Here is a 19,324-nt window from a genome sequence, read left to right as displayed (position 1 = left end):
TGTAATTATTTAGATTAAAACTTTTTAGCCCCGAATGCGTTGTTGCCGCGTCGGTAGGCTAGTCCAAATGGAGTGTGTCATCCTTGACATTTTTGCCTCCAGCCTCTTGACAGGCCATCAACTAATTCCAGGGCCGTTCAATGCGGCCGCAGAGGCAAATTCTCGTTAGCCTTTAGGGTTCGCACCTCCGGTGTACCATCACAATTTAAAAATAAATCGCTTTGACCAGATACGGTTTATTTACTATTTGGATCACTTGACCAATAAAAGTAACAGTTTTATTTTCTAAGTTTATCATCGTTTCCATCTGGTTAAGTATATCCACCACTATAATGAAATCATGCTTCATTTCCCCTAGATCCCTAACCTTCCAGCGAACTTTGGATCATAGTGGGGCCTTGATTTCAATTGGTGAAGGTGTATGTACCTCGAAATTATTAGTTACTGTGCGAAATTGTATTGGTTTGATTTTGAATTTCTGAAATTGGTCTCTGGTTCCGTTTATTAAACTAAACGATCACCCTGCATTTACCAGAGCTATACATTTTGACTGGTCTATTGTAATCTCAATTAGTGATAACTCGTCCGAGACTAATTGATAAAAAAATTGCCTCCTTCGTTCGAGTTACTATCAAGTTCAGAGGGTTGATGTGAGTTCCCAGAGGGCTTTTGCGGGGAGGTGTTTTGGATATTGTCCACCTCCATGGGCTCTACTTACCGATGCTTTCGCGTATTCGATTATTGACGTGAATTACCCTGTCTATAATTGGTTTCAAATTGTCTGGAAGGGTTGTGATTACGGGTTTCGTTCGTGTGTTGTGAGTTTTCAATTTGCTTGGAATTACTAACATTGTATTCCTCCCTGTTGTTGTATTGTTTGCTATCAGCGTTTTGGTCGTCAAAGCGGTTTTGTTGGATGTCTTGGCTAGCATTTGGACAATCCCGAGAATCATTATGACTCGAATTTTTTCGAAACTTATTTTATACTTTTTGTTATAGAAATGGTTATTAGAACTAGACACGCCATTTTCCCGGAATTCTGGTCTAATACAACTAATTTCGAAGGGTCGCTCCCTCATGATTTTTACTATCTCATACACAGTTTTTAAGCCATAAATTTTCTCTAACAATACTCCCTGTGTCATTTCCTTGACAATATTTTTCAATAAGGATTCAGTCTTATTTAAGCCTACATTCGTGTGATCTCATAATACAAGATTATTTCATCAAACTTATATTTTAAACTAAGTATAACGGTAGTAAGATCGCTGACTCTATCTCCTCGCAGGTTGATGATTTTTCCGTAAATGCTCTTGATGTTATCAAAATTGTCGGGTACAGGTAAACCCATGATGGCATCTTTCGCCTCCCCTTGGATTTTGTCCTGGTATATCGCTTTTGTTGTTGTTTTTCTTGCATTTGGGTGGATTATGTTGCTCATGTAATATTCCACGTTTTTTATGAATGCGCTAACAGAGACTGGACCACTGCCCGTAAAACTGCTCAAAAACTGAATTTCTTTCATGATCCTATGCCTATTTTCTGCCGACTGCTGTTGTTTCGTTAAGCGTTCTATCGCTTCTGCCAAGTGAAAAGTTGCACTTGTTCTGCCATTTCTTCGTGGTTTTCAATGGTTCTCGTCAAGTCGAAATTATGGCACCATCTCTTTTTACTGTTAAGCATTCACTGTGCATTTGCACTCTTAACCCATTCAACACGGCAGCCATTTTGGTGGCTTCATTCTGGAACTGCATTTTTTTCGGACTTTCTTATCCGACGGTAAATTTTTTACTACGGGATCGGCATTGTTAGGCCAAGTTAGTAGCAGTAAAAATAGTTAAAACCACAATTAATTTGTAAAATAACTTTTTATTTTCGTTTTTATAGACTAGTTAGAAATTTCTAGAATTTAAAAATATAAAAGCAGTAAGGCAAACATAAATGTATTTTCACATCTAATACTATAAAGTATTAACACACATAAAATAAACTGCAAATGGGTATGGATATTTACAAACCTAATCGAAGAGATATTTTGTGGATCATTCGGTTGTTCAGAGGATCCGAACGTCTTTTTTCCTCCTCTGGCCCGAACCATGGCCTAAAAAATTCACGGCAAAGATTTTACATTAATATAAATTACGAATTAATATTATAGAAAAAAGTTAAATAGTAAACAGCCTATTAAAACTTACCACAAACGGAAATTTCTCTAAAAAATATTATGCTGCACGGATTTCGAAACGGCCAACGGCACAAGGTCACCCAAGAATTTCTCTAACCACTGGGATGAAACTGAAAGCTTTCGTCAAACCCTGTTCACTCTACAAACGTTTAAACGAAACTAAAGGAGGACGCGTTTGTGAGCGCTCCGTGGCTGAGTAAGGGAGGGGATCCGCACGAGCGCGCTCTCAGTGTCTCGAAATGGACTCCATGACGCGTCAGTGCGCTCGCCGTGTGGAATGGGTTAATATAATTATTATTTTTGTTATTATAAACTGGGCAAGCTTATATGGCAGTATTATCACATAATTTACAACACTTTGGGGACTTCTTGTACTTGCAATAAAATATTTTTAGATGGGTGTACTTTTGCGTTGCAATGTTAATCTTTTAATTAATAGTTATCAGTTGGTTCTTCGCGAACCATTACTATGATTACAATGTGTTTTTCTTTAGATTTTGCAATCAAAGAGTTTGTTGTGAACACTAATTTTGATTTACAAAGATTCTATTTTATTAGTTTTATTATCGGTTTTACTCTTCACGAACAATCACTTTCCGATTAAGAAGTTGACCGATTGAGCCATTTTCGTCCTGGTCTTGACACGCGGGAAGGAAAAATAAATTGTCCGAGTTTCTTTAAAATACACAAGAAAGAAAACAACATTTTCTTCTTTATAAAACGGACAGAGTTTCGGCTTAAATTATCGAGAAGGGACCACATATCAGTCGCTAATTAATTTATGATAGAGGGTTTTAAATGCAACAGGGGGTATATGATAAAAACAAGTTTATTCAATACAAAAATGAATTTGATTTGCACACTGGCAGTCGTCCGCAATTTTTCCATATTGTGGAATTTTTTGTGAAGAGTCAAGTTGCAAACTGCTTACTCAGCTGCATGTCCAAGGTGTTGCATTGCATTTGCTAGTATCTCGTTGTATCTAGATTGATATCACATTTTCTAAGATGTCATATATTTTCTAACATGTTAGATATTTAATCCGATCCACACACTCCTCGATCCGTTATTCTCAGATTCTTGTTCTTGTATCCTATACGTGTTATTGACTGAAAGGTCCATCGTATTTGCGAATTGGAGGTCCAATTGGTTCTTAATTGCAGACGCTGGTTGGAGGATTGCAGGTAGGACTTCCTATGTGGAAACTTCCTTGGATATGAATAATCTCCCGTCGACCGTTATAGTGGTATTGTAGAATTTTATGATAAAAGTTCCATTTAGATTATGTATCGAATCATCAGCTTCCAGGGTGCCCACCTACTGATTTAGGGGGAATATTCCCAGAGATATTTCTCGATATTAGTTAGGCGAATTCCTTCGAATTCCGCGGGACTAATGTGAGGGCTCTTCCCGAAATATACTTCGACTGGTTTTCGACCAGTAGCGGAGTGGATGGAGTGGTTTTACTCATTAACAGATCTGTCTAAAAATTCTTCAAAAGATCTTGGTGGGCCATCTTTACTGAGACAACGCATTATTTCTATGAAAGTAGAATGCCAGCGCTCAACTTGTCCATTCACCTTGCTTTTATATGCGGGTGCTATGTAACCTTTTATTTTAAGATCGTCCTGATGTGATACTGATGTAAGAGCTCTTTCGTTGTCAATGACAACGTTCTTGGGAACACAAAAGAAGTAGAGAACATCTAGTAAGGGCTGCCTAATGTCTTCTGTTGATCTTGATGAAACAACCTTGGCGATAGCAAATTTAGTGAATTTGTCGACGCCTGTAGGCACACATTTCCTTTCAATCGAGAACAAATCTATATGAATAGTGTGTCCCGGGTATTTTGGTATCGGAGTAGGATTTAGGAAAGGCTTGTTCGAATGTCTAGCATATTTGCTAAATTTACAGGTTGTACAACGTCGTAGCTACGGAAATGCTGTGGATAGATTTGTTGTATTATCCCCATTGTATTCTCATCTGCCAGAAGTCCGTTAACCGTACTAGGATTCAGATACCTTTTGAAATTATTGATAAGAAAGGTATTGGAATATTGGGGTTTTATAATAATGTGTCTTGTGTAGCCCTCGAACGGATTCACAAGCTGGTAACTGTCTTCCTCGCCAACTTCTAGGATGAGTTGATTTTAGAGGACATTCACAGGGGTTTCAACGGAAGGGATAAGGTTGTGGGATGAGCTCTCATCGCTGTGCTGTGTGGGAGTTAAACAATTGACTTGAGGAGGTCGCTTTCCAGCGTTTCATTTTGCTGTTTGTATTTTTGTTGCTTAAAGCATATGTGAGCGGTTGGAGATCGGTATAGATGATAGCTTCTTGTGATCCGTAAAGATAATTCCAGAGGAATTTTAAGGACGAAATAATTGCCAGTATTTCCTTTTCGTTTGTGGCGTAGTGCTCCTCTGTTTCGTTGAGAGTTCTTGGCAAAAAGGTAATCGGTCCAATGGTTTTGTCCCAAAACAGCTCGGATGGCATAATTGGAGGCATCGGTGGTGAGCTCAAAAGGTTTGTTAAAATCAGGATGTGCCAGAACTACTTCGTTTCAGATTAAAGCATTTTGAAGTTTGCTCAGTGCATCCATGGCGGTTTGCGTTAAAAGTATGGGCTTGTTATTAGAGAGTTGCTTGGACACGCGTCCATCTTCCCTTCTTAAGAAGGATGTTAGAGGCTTTACTATTTTAGCATAATCGCGGATAAACCGGCGATAATAACCTGACATCCCGAGAAAAGATCTTAAATCCTTAAGCATTTTAGGAGGTGGAAAATCGACTATCGCTTTAACCGTTTTAGGTTTGGTTTTAATGCCATCCTTGCTAACGACATACCTTAAAAATTCAACTTCTTCGTGCATGAATTTTTGGTATTTGTTTTCACTACTTTTTCCACATCGGGTCGTACGTCGTCGGGTCGTTGATAAAGCACCTTCGTAAATATCTATCCGGGCACACAATATTTCAGAGCCTAGAAACCACAAGTTTTCAGAGCCGCCGAATACCTGCCATTAACCAAGAAAAATAACTTTTTTTTATTGATATTGGATATATTAAATTAATCTCCACACAAAAGAATTACACTTAACTTATAGATATCTCTTTGCTACTAAGAATAAAAACGCGAGATAAAACTGCCTGGTCTAACAAAAGAAATTTACACTATACTCTACAGGGATTTAATTTTCGTCCGTCGGCTACGAAGGTTGGAGCAGAAGAGACCGGTTGTTGTCCATGCGGTCCCTTTGTCTCCAACCAACGGCACTTTTTCACCGCTGGCTCTCCACTCCTATGGCGAGTTCTAAACCGCGTGGAGAGCGCCGGCGGCGTCATCTATCCGCTCGCATTCGCAACATTCGAAATAAATCCTGCTGCGCCACAAATTCACACTTATCCAATTGGATTTTCAAATTTGCTATTCTAAGATTTTGAAAACCTTTCCAAGATTCCGTAAGTGTTCCTCTTCATTTTTCCCAAATATAATTATGTCATCTATGTAGATGTAACAACTTTTCCCTATTTCGTCCGGAAGAATATCGTCCAGAGCTCTTTGAAAAATTGCCGGGACATTTTTCAGACCGAAGAGTAAACGTGTAAAGTCAAACTTCCCATTATTAATAGAAAATGCAGTTTTCTCCATATCTGATTCCTTAAGTGGGATCCACTTTTAAGATCAATAACGCCGCTTATTTTTACCCAAGTTGGCAATAACCTCGTTAATTTCAGGTATAGGATACCTGTTGGAGACCGTGACGGAATTCAATTTACGGTGGTCTATCACCATACGGTATTTTTTTCGCCCGAAGTATCCTTTTTTTTCGGGACGATCCACACCGAGGCATTATATGGAGACCTTGAGGGTCTAATAATCCCATCAGCAAGTAACTTTTTTACCTGTTCGTCAGTATGGGTGAGCCTTTGAGTATACCGGGTCAGTTGGCGTTGTTCGGTTCTCTCCTTTGACCCTCGTTGTGAACGTTAGCCGTTCATCCGGGTCGGTTAACAGGCTTTCAAACTTAAATATCAAATTCATTAACCCGATAGATGTTTCCGAATTAAGATGAGATGTTCTGGCATTTATGTGGTTAGTAGTCTCAGACACATGTTTATTAAATGCAACGGGGATACCGGGATCGATGATCATGTAGTTGTCCTGGGCATGGATGTTAGCGTTGAGGTTTTTCAGGGTATCATTTCCAATAATACCGTCGAAGGATATAAGACTTGGCAAAATGAAGAAATTTAATTTCTCAAAATCTCTCCAAAAATTTGAACAAAAGAGTGATGGGTGATTTTTACGTTCCCTGGAACGGACTTTGCAAAAAACGTTCTTTCGTTCGGTATAGGGTATTTTATGTGGCGAGGCTGAATGTAATTATGATTGGAACTAGTGTCGATGAGGAATTTCAGAAACTCTCCATTGTGAGAATTTCTGGTAGAATGCGATTTTATCGCTACAATCGTCTGGTCACAGAAATCGTTGATTGCAAGGAAAGCATGACTTTATGTTTATGACTTGTATCGTTTCTAATTATGATCAAAACCTACGAGGAATTTATAAATAAAACTAAAAGGACTTAATTTTCAGGAAAATTTATTTTATCTCCTTCAAAATAACATCCATCTCAAGTAACACACGTGTGCCGGCGTTCCACCCATTGGTCCATGCACGTCTGGTAGGCCACCAAAGGGATGGCCTTTAACTCTTTCAACACATTCTATTTTTTCGACTTGAGCGCTTCTTCGAAAGGCCTCTCGGACGATTGTTGGATTGTCTCCATTTAAAACTCGTAGAACTAGGTCTTATCATCAGCAGCCATGTGTTTTATGATGGTCAGGTCATTATTCGCTTCAGAAATCATGTTCTCAACAACTGTCTTTCGATATTGTTTTTGCATGAAATTTAGGCTTCTTACGACGAGCAGGGATGCGACCATTCTCATAAATAAAATTTCCACCAGAATGCGGTGAACGGGTCCATATGTAACACAGTTAACACTTCATTGGTAATCTCTCTTAGGCTGGTATGGCGATCTTGGAGAATCATTTTCCTTATTTTGTGGTATTTGGGGCGGTATTTGTCGGGGATGGACGTCCGAAACGAGGCATATTCTCTATCACTGTACGGCGACTTTTAAAGTCTTTATACCACTCGTATGTCCGGGTCCCGGGCGCTAAAATTTTAACATGTATGTCACTTAAGGTGGTACCAACTTACAAAAAAAAAGAAAAATGACCGGTTTTGCCATGCGCGGTTCGTTTGAATTACAAATACCCAGTAATCTTTAACCGTAGGGTATTTCCACGACTGTCTGTTTATACTTTCGAAAAGCACAGAAAAGAACACAAGATAAAAAATAGTATTGCAAAAATAAACTTAAGCTAAAAAACTGACTTTTCGCATCGAAGAATTCTATCATGGTGGCTGTGCAATTATTTCCCCAAATCCGATCGCACCAAGCCTTGTGTCACTCAAAACAACTTAAAATTTTCCAACGATTATGTCAAACTAAAGATTAATTCCTATTGTGTAACTTGCAATAGTTCTGGATAAATCCCAAGTCATACGAAAGTTAATTCATGTTTATAAATTAAATTAAAATGGCGACTGAAAAAGTTAGTGAAGCCATGTTGGTAGATGAAACTCTAAATGAGCAAGATCAGGTTAGTGGTCATCAATGTTGCCATTATCAGTTCCACTTGTTTATGCTTATAAAATGTTTAAAATCTCTGCAGAATGATAAACCTAACAATCCAAGTACTGAATTAAGGAAACGCCCTTCGAAGAAGGCAACTAGTAAAAACAATAGTTTGGAATACAGAATGTTTGATAATGAAGAAGAAGTTTTCCGACAGCGTGTTAAGAAGGCACCAAGGTCCCGGGTCCGGGTTCGCTCACGGTTGAAGAAGCAATTGAAACGTGCCAAGAGTCGAGCTTGCTTTAAATTGCCTATGACTGTTATGAAGAAGCGCGGACGACCCAAGAAAAAGTAAAATTTTATTTAGATTTGTGAATGTCCATTGTTTTTGTTGTCTTTCGTTTTAAGTTTGACATATGAGCAACCTATTTTGTGTTTTTATATATTGGAAATTTAATAAAATCCTCTCAAAGTACTACACTTTTGTATGGTGCTCGATTTTTTTCATAAGTATCTGCCAATTTAGATAGAAGATTGCTCCAGCTAAACAACTTCGAGAATACCTAAAAGCGTGCTCAAAGCGCCACAACGCTTAGGTATTGATCCAAAGTCAAAGTCCAAGTCAAAAATAAGGCAAACATTTTCTATTAAAAGTTCGCCCAGATTTGCCCCAGTACCGTGCTTCTTCCTGGTACTTTATTACTATTCATTTTAAGTACAGCGGATTCTATTTAAAAAAAAGTTAAGAACTTTCAAAAGATTAACCCCAGGGTTAACGGTCTTTCAGACTGCAGTGGTTTTTACCTATTAGAACCACCTCTCGCCAGGCTACGGCTGAGATTTCCCCATCCAACAGCTTTCTTTTCATATTTTAGTTCTGCTTTTATTGGAAGAGAGTCTGTGGTCAATCCCAGCACTTTGGTTGGCTTTGCTGAGGAACTACCTGTGCCTTAGTAGTTTGTATCATTAGGCATCCTTAATCTTAGCAAGTGATTTGGTTCTACTCTTTAGCTGTGTCATTGTAACTATTAGAGATATCAGTCAATTTTCGAACTTTGTTATTTCCATGGGATCGTAGTCGACTATTTGCTTGGTCTTTGATGACTTTACTAATCAACTGTACTTTCAGTTGAAATAATAAAAACTTGTTTTTTTTTCGTTGGTGTGGATATTTATTCTTGCTTAAACCGATATTTCGAGAACCACTTGTTCCCTTCATCAGTGCTAACAAGTTCTTCTTCTTCTTCTTCCCTTCATCAGTGCTAAGAAGTTCTTGTTAGCACTGATGAAGGGAACAAGTGGTTCCCGAAATATCGGTATTTGCAAGAATAAATATCCACACCAACGAAAAAGAAACAACAAGTTTTTATTATTTCAATTAATTAATCGTTGGAAACACCGCATAATTTCACAGGGGTGTCTACTATACTTCTAAGGACTTAATTTTGGAACTTTTGTATGACCTTCAGGTTTGATCCTTTGGCAAAATCCCAGCGCTGGATGCCATACGTCCATGTGGTTCTTAGGATCTGCTTGTAAATTAGCAACTAGTTGTCGACGGTCAGCTGGGAATTCCTCTTCAACAACAGCCAGTACATCTGTCTATATCTGGCATATAACTCGTCCTTCTTTTTAGGATGTGTCTTTTCCAGTTGAGCTTAGCGTCGAGTGTCATACCTAGATATTTAATCTCACTTAGCTGGTTTCTCTTTTTTGTTTGTGAAGTTAATGTACCTTGATTTGCTTTCGATTAATTTTATTTTTCATTTCTTGGTCCATTCTCCAATGTGGTCCATAGCTGTTTAATTTAGTTTTACCCGTGGTAGGGATGGCAATGTCATCCGCAAGTGCCGCTTTTTTGGCTTCATCACAGCAAGATATATCATCGGTATACGCGGTACAGCAACTGCATTTTTTTCAGGTCAGACCATGTTTCTTCGTACTTCACTCTGAATATGCGCCCGGATACATATGGTTTTAGGATTTTGAAAAATTCTTCTGGGTGGTCCCTATGCAATTTATACAACAGATTTTAGTGTTACACCTTATCAAACGCCTGAACAACATCGACACAAATGGCTTATTAAACCTGCTTTTTTTCATTGCGTTTTCTATCGGATTCGTGATCCTCTGCATCTGTTGGATTGCAGAATGCTTTTTACGGCAATCGAATTCATGAGGTGGTATTAGATTTCGGTCCACAATGATATCTTTCAGTCTCTTAAGGAGAAGCCTTCCAAATAGCTTGGCTGTAGTAGGGAGTAGCAATATTGTTCGATACGATTCCACTCTATTTGGCTCCTTCCCTGGTTTAGGGGCCATTATAACTTCAACCACTTTCCATTGTCGAGGAACATGCTTTAATCTTAACCCTGCATTAATCTTCTTCTTCTGGGAATTCTTTTAGTTTTCCCCCTATAATAAGTTCATAGCCAGGGGCTTTATTAGGAAACACATTTGTTTTAATCTTTGACCTTCGCTCATTTAGTTTTACACGGCGTATTGCGTAATGGTCCATATTTCTGAATGGAGTTAAGCATGTAGACTCTTGTGTTCTAGAGGCTGGAAGGTGCTTTCTAGATACTTCGCGAACAGATCTGCCTTAATCTACGCAAAACGAATTCATTTCCTGTTTTCCTATTTAATAGATGAAATTTGGTGGCTGGGTCTTTTTAAATATATCGCACCTTTCCGCAGTGAGTAGTCTGTGTCTTTTTGTGCTGCCAGATTTGAGATATATCTGTTGAAGGACTCGTTCTTATAGTTATTAATAATTAAGGCCGTTAGCTTGTTTGCCAGAAAGTTTAGGGTTTTTCCTTTCCGTTGTGCCGCCTCTTTGCCATAATTTGCGAGTTCTGCGTTTTTCTCCAATTAGTTTGTGGAGTTCAGCTGGACAGTCAGCATGTTCTTTAGTCATCGTTAGCAGATCGATTTCCTCCTTCAGTTGATAAACCGTCTTGATTCCTTTTTTTGCGTTAAATTTACCTCCTAAAATGAAGGAGCTTCCGATAAACTAAAAGAGATCTTCACAGCTTTGTTAAATAGTTGTACACCAACAGCACCAAGCTGCATTTTTTCGTTTTCAATCTTCTGTTCTTTGTGGTGTGTGATATCTTCTATAACCAAAAATCGTAGTTCCTCCTCTGGCTTGCTGGCTGGGATGTTTTGCATGGTATCAGCAGAAGCCGCGGATTCAGCGTTGGTGGACCCCATGAGGTGACTTTCTGAAATAAGGCGGCTTTTGCGAAAAATCGCGGGACAACTCTAGAAATTGGTGGAAATTTATGTATTTTGCTCTAAGAAAATATCACTAGGGGCAAATTAATTACATTTGAATTTTATGTTATGATAAAAAAAAAACGCATGAAAATATCCGTTTAGTTTCCTTCGATTTAGTTGATGCTTACACTGCTATTTTAAATACTTTCACTTTTAGGAGCTTGTATTCTTTTATAATTCGAAATAGGTTTCTGATAAGTTGAACAAAATTGTTGGGCAATCTAGAATGTGATGAAGATCGATTATGTGAATTTTTGAAAATCAGATGTTCTAGCTTGCAGTTGCTCTATTCAGGCTTCTTTGATCGATCATGTGTCTGATCCGGATTCAGTATCTATTGTAACAAACCACCGTTGTTTCGGCCGGCCCATTGGTCATTTCTCATGGACATGGCAATTTTTCCACGATCGGTGCAACCCCATATCTATCGCGGATATCCTCATTTCGAATGTGCGTGTTATGCCACTGATGCACCGCGAGTCGGCGCTCATCGTCCTGCCCTTTATAGTCAGCCAATACTCATAACCATAGGGGGCGACAGGACACATTTGCTTTGGCATTGGGAAAATGTCATCTGAATAAAACAGTGTATCGGACGCTGTACATTATCCATAACAAGAACAATGAGGAGCGGTGAGACGATAGTTCCTTGATGAACACCGATAGGAACACGAAGCTTTATTGATATGGCCACCCCACTTTTACTTTACTTTTTAACGTGCCCGAAACTTTTGTTCTACTGATCCCTACTTTTTCCGCAAATGCAAAATTGAAGGTTGTGTAGAATCGTATGTTACTCTTCAATTAATTTTTTTCTCTTCCAAACTCAGCCTTTTACGCGATGTGGTCTTTGTGGAAGACACAGACACAGTAAGTATAAACGCGAAAGAAATAATATTATTTCCAAAGAAACGAAATAGTAGGTTGTCCGCAAAATAAAGTAAAGAGTCTCAGATGGGGGTTTTTCTTGGATTCCAACTAATGATTATGTACCCCCGAGGAAATTAGAAAACTCGGCCCCTGCCGTCCGTTACCGAGAGGTAAAAAACGTGACGTTGTTCCCAGGATTCGAAAAGAGTTCTACCTATTTCATTTTTGTGGTTGAGGATTCGATTGGCACTCCAGTGGACTATATCAAATTCCTGCACGTTGTATCATCAGTTGTATTTGGTTCATTGTCGTGGTTAGAGTCTACAAAAATTTGTAAAATCTCACCTTGATTTTTATAGTCTATAGAACTACTTTCTTTGGGTGCATCAGCGTAAGATACCTGCACGTTTCACATCCGGGATGTTTTTTACTTTTATCACACTTATCCCTGCAGATTACACAGGCACTAGAGAGTCGACAATATGTTTCCGTGTGTCCAAATTCCCTGATAATTTAAACATTGGAAAAGGGAACCTCTTGTGAATGGGTCTTCAGCTGTAATCTTACGTCGCAGGATGAATTTAAGATTATATAGAGGGTGTGTTTTTCCTTTTGCTACTTACTGGATTCTGGCGTCAATTCTACTTTAACCATGGGTTGTGGCACTTTATGTCTGAGCTTATTTGGCATCAAATTCTTGCAGTTTTAAGTCAAGAATTATATTATGAAAGTGAGAACAACTTTCATTTAAATTTATTCAACATCATTTACAGAAGGGTTAAAATGGCTGCTGTCATTTATGTTTATTTTTTCAAATAATTCTAAAAAATCGGTGACTATTATATTGTTTGGCCAATCCGACCTTCTCTATAGTCTACTCTACTGTGTATATGATTATAGATATACATCGATCTTGACACTTTTTGTAATACCTGTCCGAACAAACAAACAGATGCTACTTTCCTTTTTGTCAATGATTTTAATTTATTTCCCCGAATACGTATTTCGGCCGCCACTTTCTGCCTTCTTCAGCGGAATAATCTCAACAATATCCTTAATCTAAATATATACTAACTATTTTAATCTAATTATCGTAATGATCAGGCCTTAATTATATCTTTGTGGTATCAGTGAATACAGATATGAATGTGCGTTATCCATATCTGTATTCAACCGGTGCTCATGAGGCTCTTTTCCAATGAAGAAATTCTCTAAAGGTCCAATTCATTGCGCTTCATCTCTTTCAGCACCGTTACCCTCTCCATTCTATGGTCATGTTCTACAATATGCCGGGCGACTGCAGAATTGATATGTGTTTTTCTGCCCCGTTTTATTAGCTCAGTTTCTCTTGAATATTCCTTGACGAGATTGTCGACTAGCTGTTTAGTTTGCCCTACGTATGTACAAGGGCAAACTTGACAAGACATCTTGTAGATGCCGCTTTTCTCCTCTTCCTTCTTCGGGTCTTTTTCATTCTTTGTTTTTGTTTGGTCGGTCCCTTTGATTATTACTCTGAGCTCCTTAGTACTATTGAGTTGATGGGTGTAGAAGCTTTTTTAAGGTGCTGAAGCCAGTTTACCACCTGACAATAGTGGATTTCTTGTGCAGGTTAAGCTTTTATTCCGTTGATGGTGCCCTTTTTAGGTCGACTATACAGAAGTTATAAGTTTGCAGTACGGATGTAAGTTATGGTATAAAGTGAACCTTAGTCCCTTGAGGATCAGTTCCAGAGAAGAAAAGATGATGTTTTATAGTAGCAACTTCATAAGATTTGGGCTACGGGTTACGTTTCTTTTGGAGGTAACTGTAAAATATCTTTCAATGCCAATCTGGATTTTATATTGAACCTTGCGGCCGCTGGTTTCACTATTGTCATGAACTCTGTCAATATCTATGTTTTCGTCGTCATTAAATTCACTAGGTATACTTGGTTGGTTTGAAATGACTTTCCGTTTTGGGTATTGCATGCAACGTTCCCACTAGAGTTAGTATTGGTAGACTAGTAAAATGGTAGCACGTTATTCATGGGTAATTAACTGTTAAGCAAATCAGAAAATTTCTATACTTTAAACACATTAGCACAAGTGAATGAAATGTTTATTAAGTCTCTGTTGGGGGTCTAGCTGAGTTGTTAGGAGAGTTATATTTTCAGTGGAGATCTCCATATTCTATGTGCGTTGGTATCAACGTTTGACAAATTGATACATAGCTTTCTCGTTGTCCCCGGTATATAATTTATCGTAAAGATCGTTGCAATTTACTGCTAGTGTAACAGCTATCTCTTTACCAATTGGCCAGCGTCCTATCATCGAGAAACTTCTGGTAGAGACGTTTTTTCTCAACAATATCTTGGTTAATGAACCGCTTACCCGACTTAGTTATCCTGAAGGTTGCATAGGCCGCTTTGTGGATTGGTTTTACGGTTTTTGGACACGCGTAACGGTTGGTAATCTCATAAGTAAAATCATTTCTTCTTTTTTTTTGGCAAAATCGACACCATTTAATACGCCGCGAGCCAATGCTTTCCTCACGATGTATTATCGGTGGTTCGATTCGCAAGACGGCAATGAACCGCCGATGTTGAGGTGGGATGGTCGCACAGGAAACGAATTTTTAGCCAGTGTCGGTGATAAAGTGTCGGCGTCTTAGCAGAGTATAATCGATTTGCGTTTTATTGTTCTCACTATAAAATGTAGATGTAAATGGAGATGAGACAATTGTTTACTGAATCATGTATTAACAATGGCGCCTGTTCCGTCTCCCTTTTTATTCCATCGGTACATGTTTGCGTCGACAAGTTACCAGAAGGCATTTTTCTGGCCATCAGGTCCACCTGTCTGTGGGGCGTATGCGGTGAATCGATATACAGTATTTGTTCATTGAATTATGAACGTTGACCAAATATTCAAAGTTTCAACTTTGAGAAGCAATAAAAACAAAAGTTTTCGATGTCGATTAACAAAACATGACTTTATTATTTGAGTCACATACCGCTCTTTCCACTTACCGCCCCAATTTTAGACTACATCTCCTGCATTTCAACCCGTTCTCATATAAAGGCGTAGGTAGTGTTTGATAGGATATCTCAACTCTAGCGTCTTTCACATCATCCAAAATACTTTGATAGGTTACAGTTCGAGCCTCTAGAGCCTTTCGCAAAATTTGTCAGTCTTCCCTTTGGACAGCCTTTCGCTTTCCCTTGCAGTTTTTTCGACTACTTTGAAATCCTATGCTTTACGGAGAACCATACTAAGGTTTTTTACGATTTGAGCCACTGATGATTTAGAAACACCGACATTTAAGGCATTCACTGCATAGCTTGACCTTCCCTCTTTTAAAAAGGACACAACCCACATCTTCTTTTCTACTTTAATATCGGAACATTTTCGCTGAAGAAGGCAGCAAGTGTCTGCCGAAATACATATTCGGGGAAATCAACTAAAATCATTGGCAAAAAGTAAAATTTAATCTGTTTGTTGGTTGCGATTCGAAATATATTCTTCAGAGTCCAAATGAACTTTTAAACCGAAAAAAAAAAAGTTAAAAGTGTTGAAGCACTGGACGAGTTTCCCCCTTTAAAATACAACTCTACAGAATGAAGCGACTGTCAGCATTACGCTCGCCCGAGATTATTACCCTGATTCGACTCAGGTGCTCATTCGCAGCTGAGTCGACTGGTATCCGACGTCAAATCACGATACAAATCGCACTGCCACCAGTGAGATTTGAATCACGACCTTCCGTACGATAGCCTTGTGCTCTAACCACTCAGCTATCCGGACACGGACAAGTGAAAATTGACCGGGCAAATCGTTCGGTAGTCCTTCTGCTTGTACATAAACTTGCCTAGATTACATATTATTGGATGGAGGCAAAGCGATTGCCCTTTGTTGGAATGAATGTGCATGCAGTAATGCAATGCGATTCGTTGCAGTTTTTGCTCAGGAAGTGAGAATTAGCGGGATTCGGACCGGTTGATTAGGTTAGCAGCTGATCAGCTGGACACCAAGGGAGATCGATTTTGGGTTTTGGTAGGTGAGAACATCGTTACTGATGGTTGAAGAGTTGTTACCGTTGGAGGACGCGTCAGATTTTTTAGAAAAAAAAAACAAGAATTAGTAACAATGAATTGCAGTGAATTCGCTCGGGTAAAGTACTGAGTAATAAAGAACAATTTTAATTGTAGCCGCAGCGAGTGTATAAATTCTGCAAATTGACATAAAGTGACTAGATAAGATTTTCACCTTAGTTGAAAAGAAGTGATTGGCAATTCGTCCGGTGATGAACTTCAAACTACCGGGCCTGAGAAACTTTTTGTGAAAAAACCTGGAAATAAGTCTCGTTGCTGCTCATTGTTGCTGGAATTTCTGACGGGATAGCACCAGGGCTCTCTTTGCATCCGTTAGTTTAACTTAGTTTAGTGGGGAGAGCCGCAGACCTTTGTTAAGCCTATTGTATTATCCCTGGAAATTGCCTATTCAACGGCCTCTTGTTACGTCGCCGGAGCACCAAAAAAAAAAGAAAGAAAAGATTAATTGATAAGTGTTTATTATTCTTTTCCAACAGTCTTGCTACGACTAAGTAGAAGTAACAGAAAAGGAGACTCCGCGAGGATTTACATTGTCTTTTTATACTAAGAAATGAAATTGCAATTTAATGCTTACTCTTGAATTGCAATTTCATTCACCTGGTTTTCCATTCGCGAAATGCGTATCTATGCAAATGCAATTGCCGCACAGAGGTTCGACTGCATTTCGTCATTCTATATTTCTGTTCTAAATTCTGTGGAAAATGAATTGCTAACGTGTAACGTTTTTCATGTGGAAGGCTAATTGCAATCGACCTTGGATGAATTTGATGTAACACTCTCACCTACGGCGTTCACAGGCTTTCATGAATCTGAGAACATTATGCAAACAATGGAAATGTGAAGACCTTCCGTTGAAGAAAACCAATGTATTTTTGTCTGAGGTCTGAGGTCTGAGGAGGCCGGACAGCTGCAAACGTTGTCTGCATTTTTTACATGTGCTAGTTTAAGGAGCAGTGTCTCGTTAAACGCCCTACTAAGGTTTTCATGTCCACTTCCTAAGGGGCAAAAAAAATGCCGCTCCAGCGGCCTTGGGTTACTTCACAAAGGTTTTCGCCTGCCGGCAGAAGTTCAAATTTCTTCAGTCGGCTGCGTGAATCCTTGCAATTTCTCCCTCCAGAGTAGACTTGACACTGGATGACCGGATGCTAAAATCTGGTTCTGACCTCACCATTGTTGAACCAGAACTTTGACGAGCCAGTCTATCAGCTTTCTCATGACGAGCGATGTTTGAATGCTCGGGCACCCACATCAGGAATGTTTCGTTCAGTCGGCAAAGTTTCAGCGGTACCTGATGACAACTTCATACCAACTGGCTTGATATGTCGTTGCTGTTAAGTACTGATAATGCTGCCCGACTGTCGGAATAGATTCGAATGGTATGACCCCTCAATTTTTGTCGCAAAGATTCTTCTGCAGGTTCATCCGCTTCACGGCATGGATGATGCATTCGGAGTTTGGGCATAGTAGTCCTTATCCACCACTGAACGTTCTCCAGATCGGTTTTCGTCCCCGGCAATATTCCGAATGCATAGGCCAGTGGAGGAATAGCCAAGGTATTTAATGCGTTTATTTTATTCTTCCCCGAAAGATGTGATTTCAGTACCAGCTTTACACGTCGCACAAATTCAGACAACAGAGCATCCTTCACATGGCAGCATGGGTTTCTTGCAGAATTCCTAGGTATTTGTAGAAGTCTATCTCGGTCATAGCATGCCAAGGTCAAGCCGGTATTTGTTTTTTTATTATTTTCACTTGCCAATTTAGCTCGCGTTTTGATTCATTTGATAGCTACGTGTTGGGGCACGTGGATTTTTATATAATTACATGTGCGTTCATCCCAATTTTCCCATATTGCCGAGTCTGACGAGCACAAAGGCATGCAGGCACGTGTAGACGGAACACTTCATGGCCAATTTCACTATCTTTTTAGGTTTCTGGGATAGCTCTCCCCTCTTAGTCGTCTCTGACCACTCAAGATGGTCTGTTGATCATCGCCAAGCCTATTATGACATTACAATTTATCGATCATAATTCCATGGACAGATACTATATTATCTAAACTATTTTGTTCTCACGGTCCCGGATTTAATAAAACCCCCCAAAATTATCGTAAAAATAATAAGTGTTAAAATTAAAAACGCACCATTCAGGACTATTTGTGAAATCCTTTCGTCCATCCATCCTTTAATTCACGAAGGGCTTCGACGAATGACTTTAAAGTGTATGCTATCTATTACTTTATCATGACATGTTGCCCTTCTTTGGGTGTGACTGTATTTTGCAGTTCAAAAGTATTTTATTTTTGAAAAGTCTTTGACTTATCTTCTTATCTTAAATATCAATATAATCACCATTGTTTTCAAACTTCTTCAGAATCTCAGCAAAGTTGATTAGAAGTTCAATAGATTATATACTCTTTTGCAGATGAATATGTTATCGTAGCATTTACTCATACTTAAAAAGAATTATCAATTAGTTGATAGAATTTAGAGTAGTTTTTCCTAAAATGGAAGATTAATGTTGATTGAATACTCTAGAAACCCCTTCCGTTCCACTTTACTAACTGAACATATATTTTAGAAACGCTTCCATGAAGAAAAAGAAACGTTAGCCGTCAGCAGATCATATTTGTTTCATTTAAAATATTAATTAATTTGATTCGAAATGTTTTTTTATATTTACAAAATTGTATTTCTTCTAAATACAAAAATACTCCCAACGATTGTGATTGAGAATCAATTAAAAACGTCCATTGTGTGCTGCACAAAACTCATTTTAAATTTAAAATTCATAAGCTATTTGCGTTGCAATAATTTTAATATTTATAAATGATGAAGAATAAGTTGTTTTCTATTATTTCAACTGCCAATTGTTTTTGACAAGATTGATCTTTAATACCAAAAATTATAAATCTAAATATTTATATGAAATAATTAAACAAAAATACTACTACAATACAATATTATGTACATTATTTTTGAAATAAACATTGTCTTTTTCAAAGTACAAGTGTAGCATATTTATTTGGGTATTTACAGTGGAACTTGTTTAAATGGCTCCTGGATCGGTGAAGAACTTTTACTGTTGCATTTTTGCATTGAAAGGCGTCTACTAACGGGAATAATTGGACTTTTTCATCTGAGATTTCGTTTTTGAGATTTTTTCCATATTTTTATAAAAAAACGATAATACCCTTAATTGTTTAGGATAAGTGAGGGATCCTAAGTCCACAACCACTTGTTGTTGGACCG

General features: G+C 38.5%; 2 protein-coding genes across 2 annotated transcripts in view; both read left to right on the top strand.

Annotated features, from left to right (window-relative positions):
* The window catches only part of LOC119658524 (centrosomal protein of 162 kDa), a 352,018-nt gene extending 332,936 nt beyond the window's left edge, over positions 1-19,082 (top strand). Inside the window, exon 9 of the mRNA XM_038066002.1 lies at positions 18,498-19,082. The gene's annotated coding sequence lies outside the window, so the exon portion shown is untranslated. The remainder of the gene's footprint in view (positions 1-18,497) is intronic.
* LOC119658528 lies at positions 7,632-8,312 on the top strand. Its single transcript, XM_038066006.1, has 2 exons — positions 7,632-7,859; positions 7,932-8,312. The coding sequence occupies exons 1-2, from the start codon at positions 7,797-7,799 to the stop codon at positions 8,187-8,189; spliced, it is 321 nt and encodes a 106-aa protein (XP_037921934.1). The 5' UTR covers positions 7,632-7,796; the 3' UTR covers positions 8,190-8,312.
* Positions 19,083-19,324: the final 242 nt, after the last annotated feature.

The sequence above is a fragment of the Hermetia illucens genome, chromosome 5, assembly GCF_905115235.1.
Source record: "Hermetia illucens chromosome 5, iHerIll2.2.curated.20191125, whole genome shotgun sequence".
Lineage (NCBI taxonomy): Eukaryota > Metazoa > Arthropoda > Insecta > Diptera > Stratiomyidae > Hermetia > Hermetia illucens.
The sequence above is the reverse complement of the archived record's forward strand: the minus strand, read 5'-3'. Positions and strand labels throughout refer to the sequence as shown.

Bases quoted from the DNA above. Each gene is read 5' to 3' on its own strand.
- LOC119658528 (XM_038066006.1), top strand. From the start codon at position 7,797: ATGGCGACTGAAAAAGTTAGTGAAGCCATGTTGGTAGATGAAACTCTA. The intron at 7,860-7,931 runs GTTAGTGGTCAT...AAATCTCTGCAG, and splicing joins CTCTAAATGAGCAAGATCAG to AATGATAAACCTAACAATCC.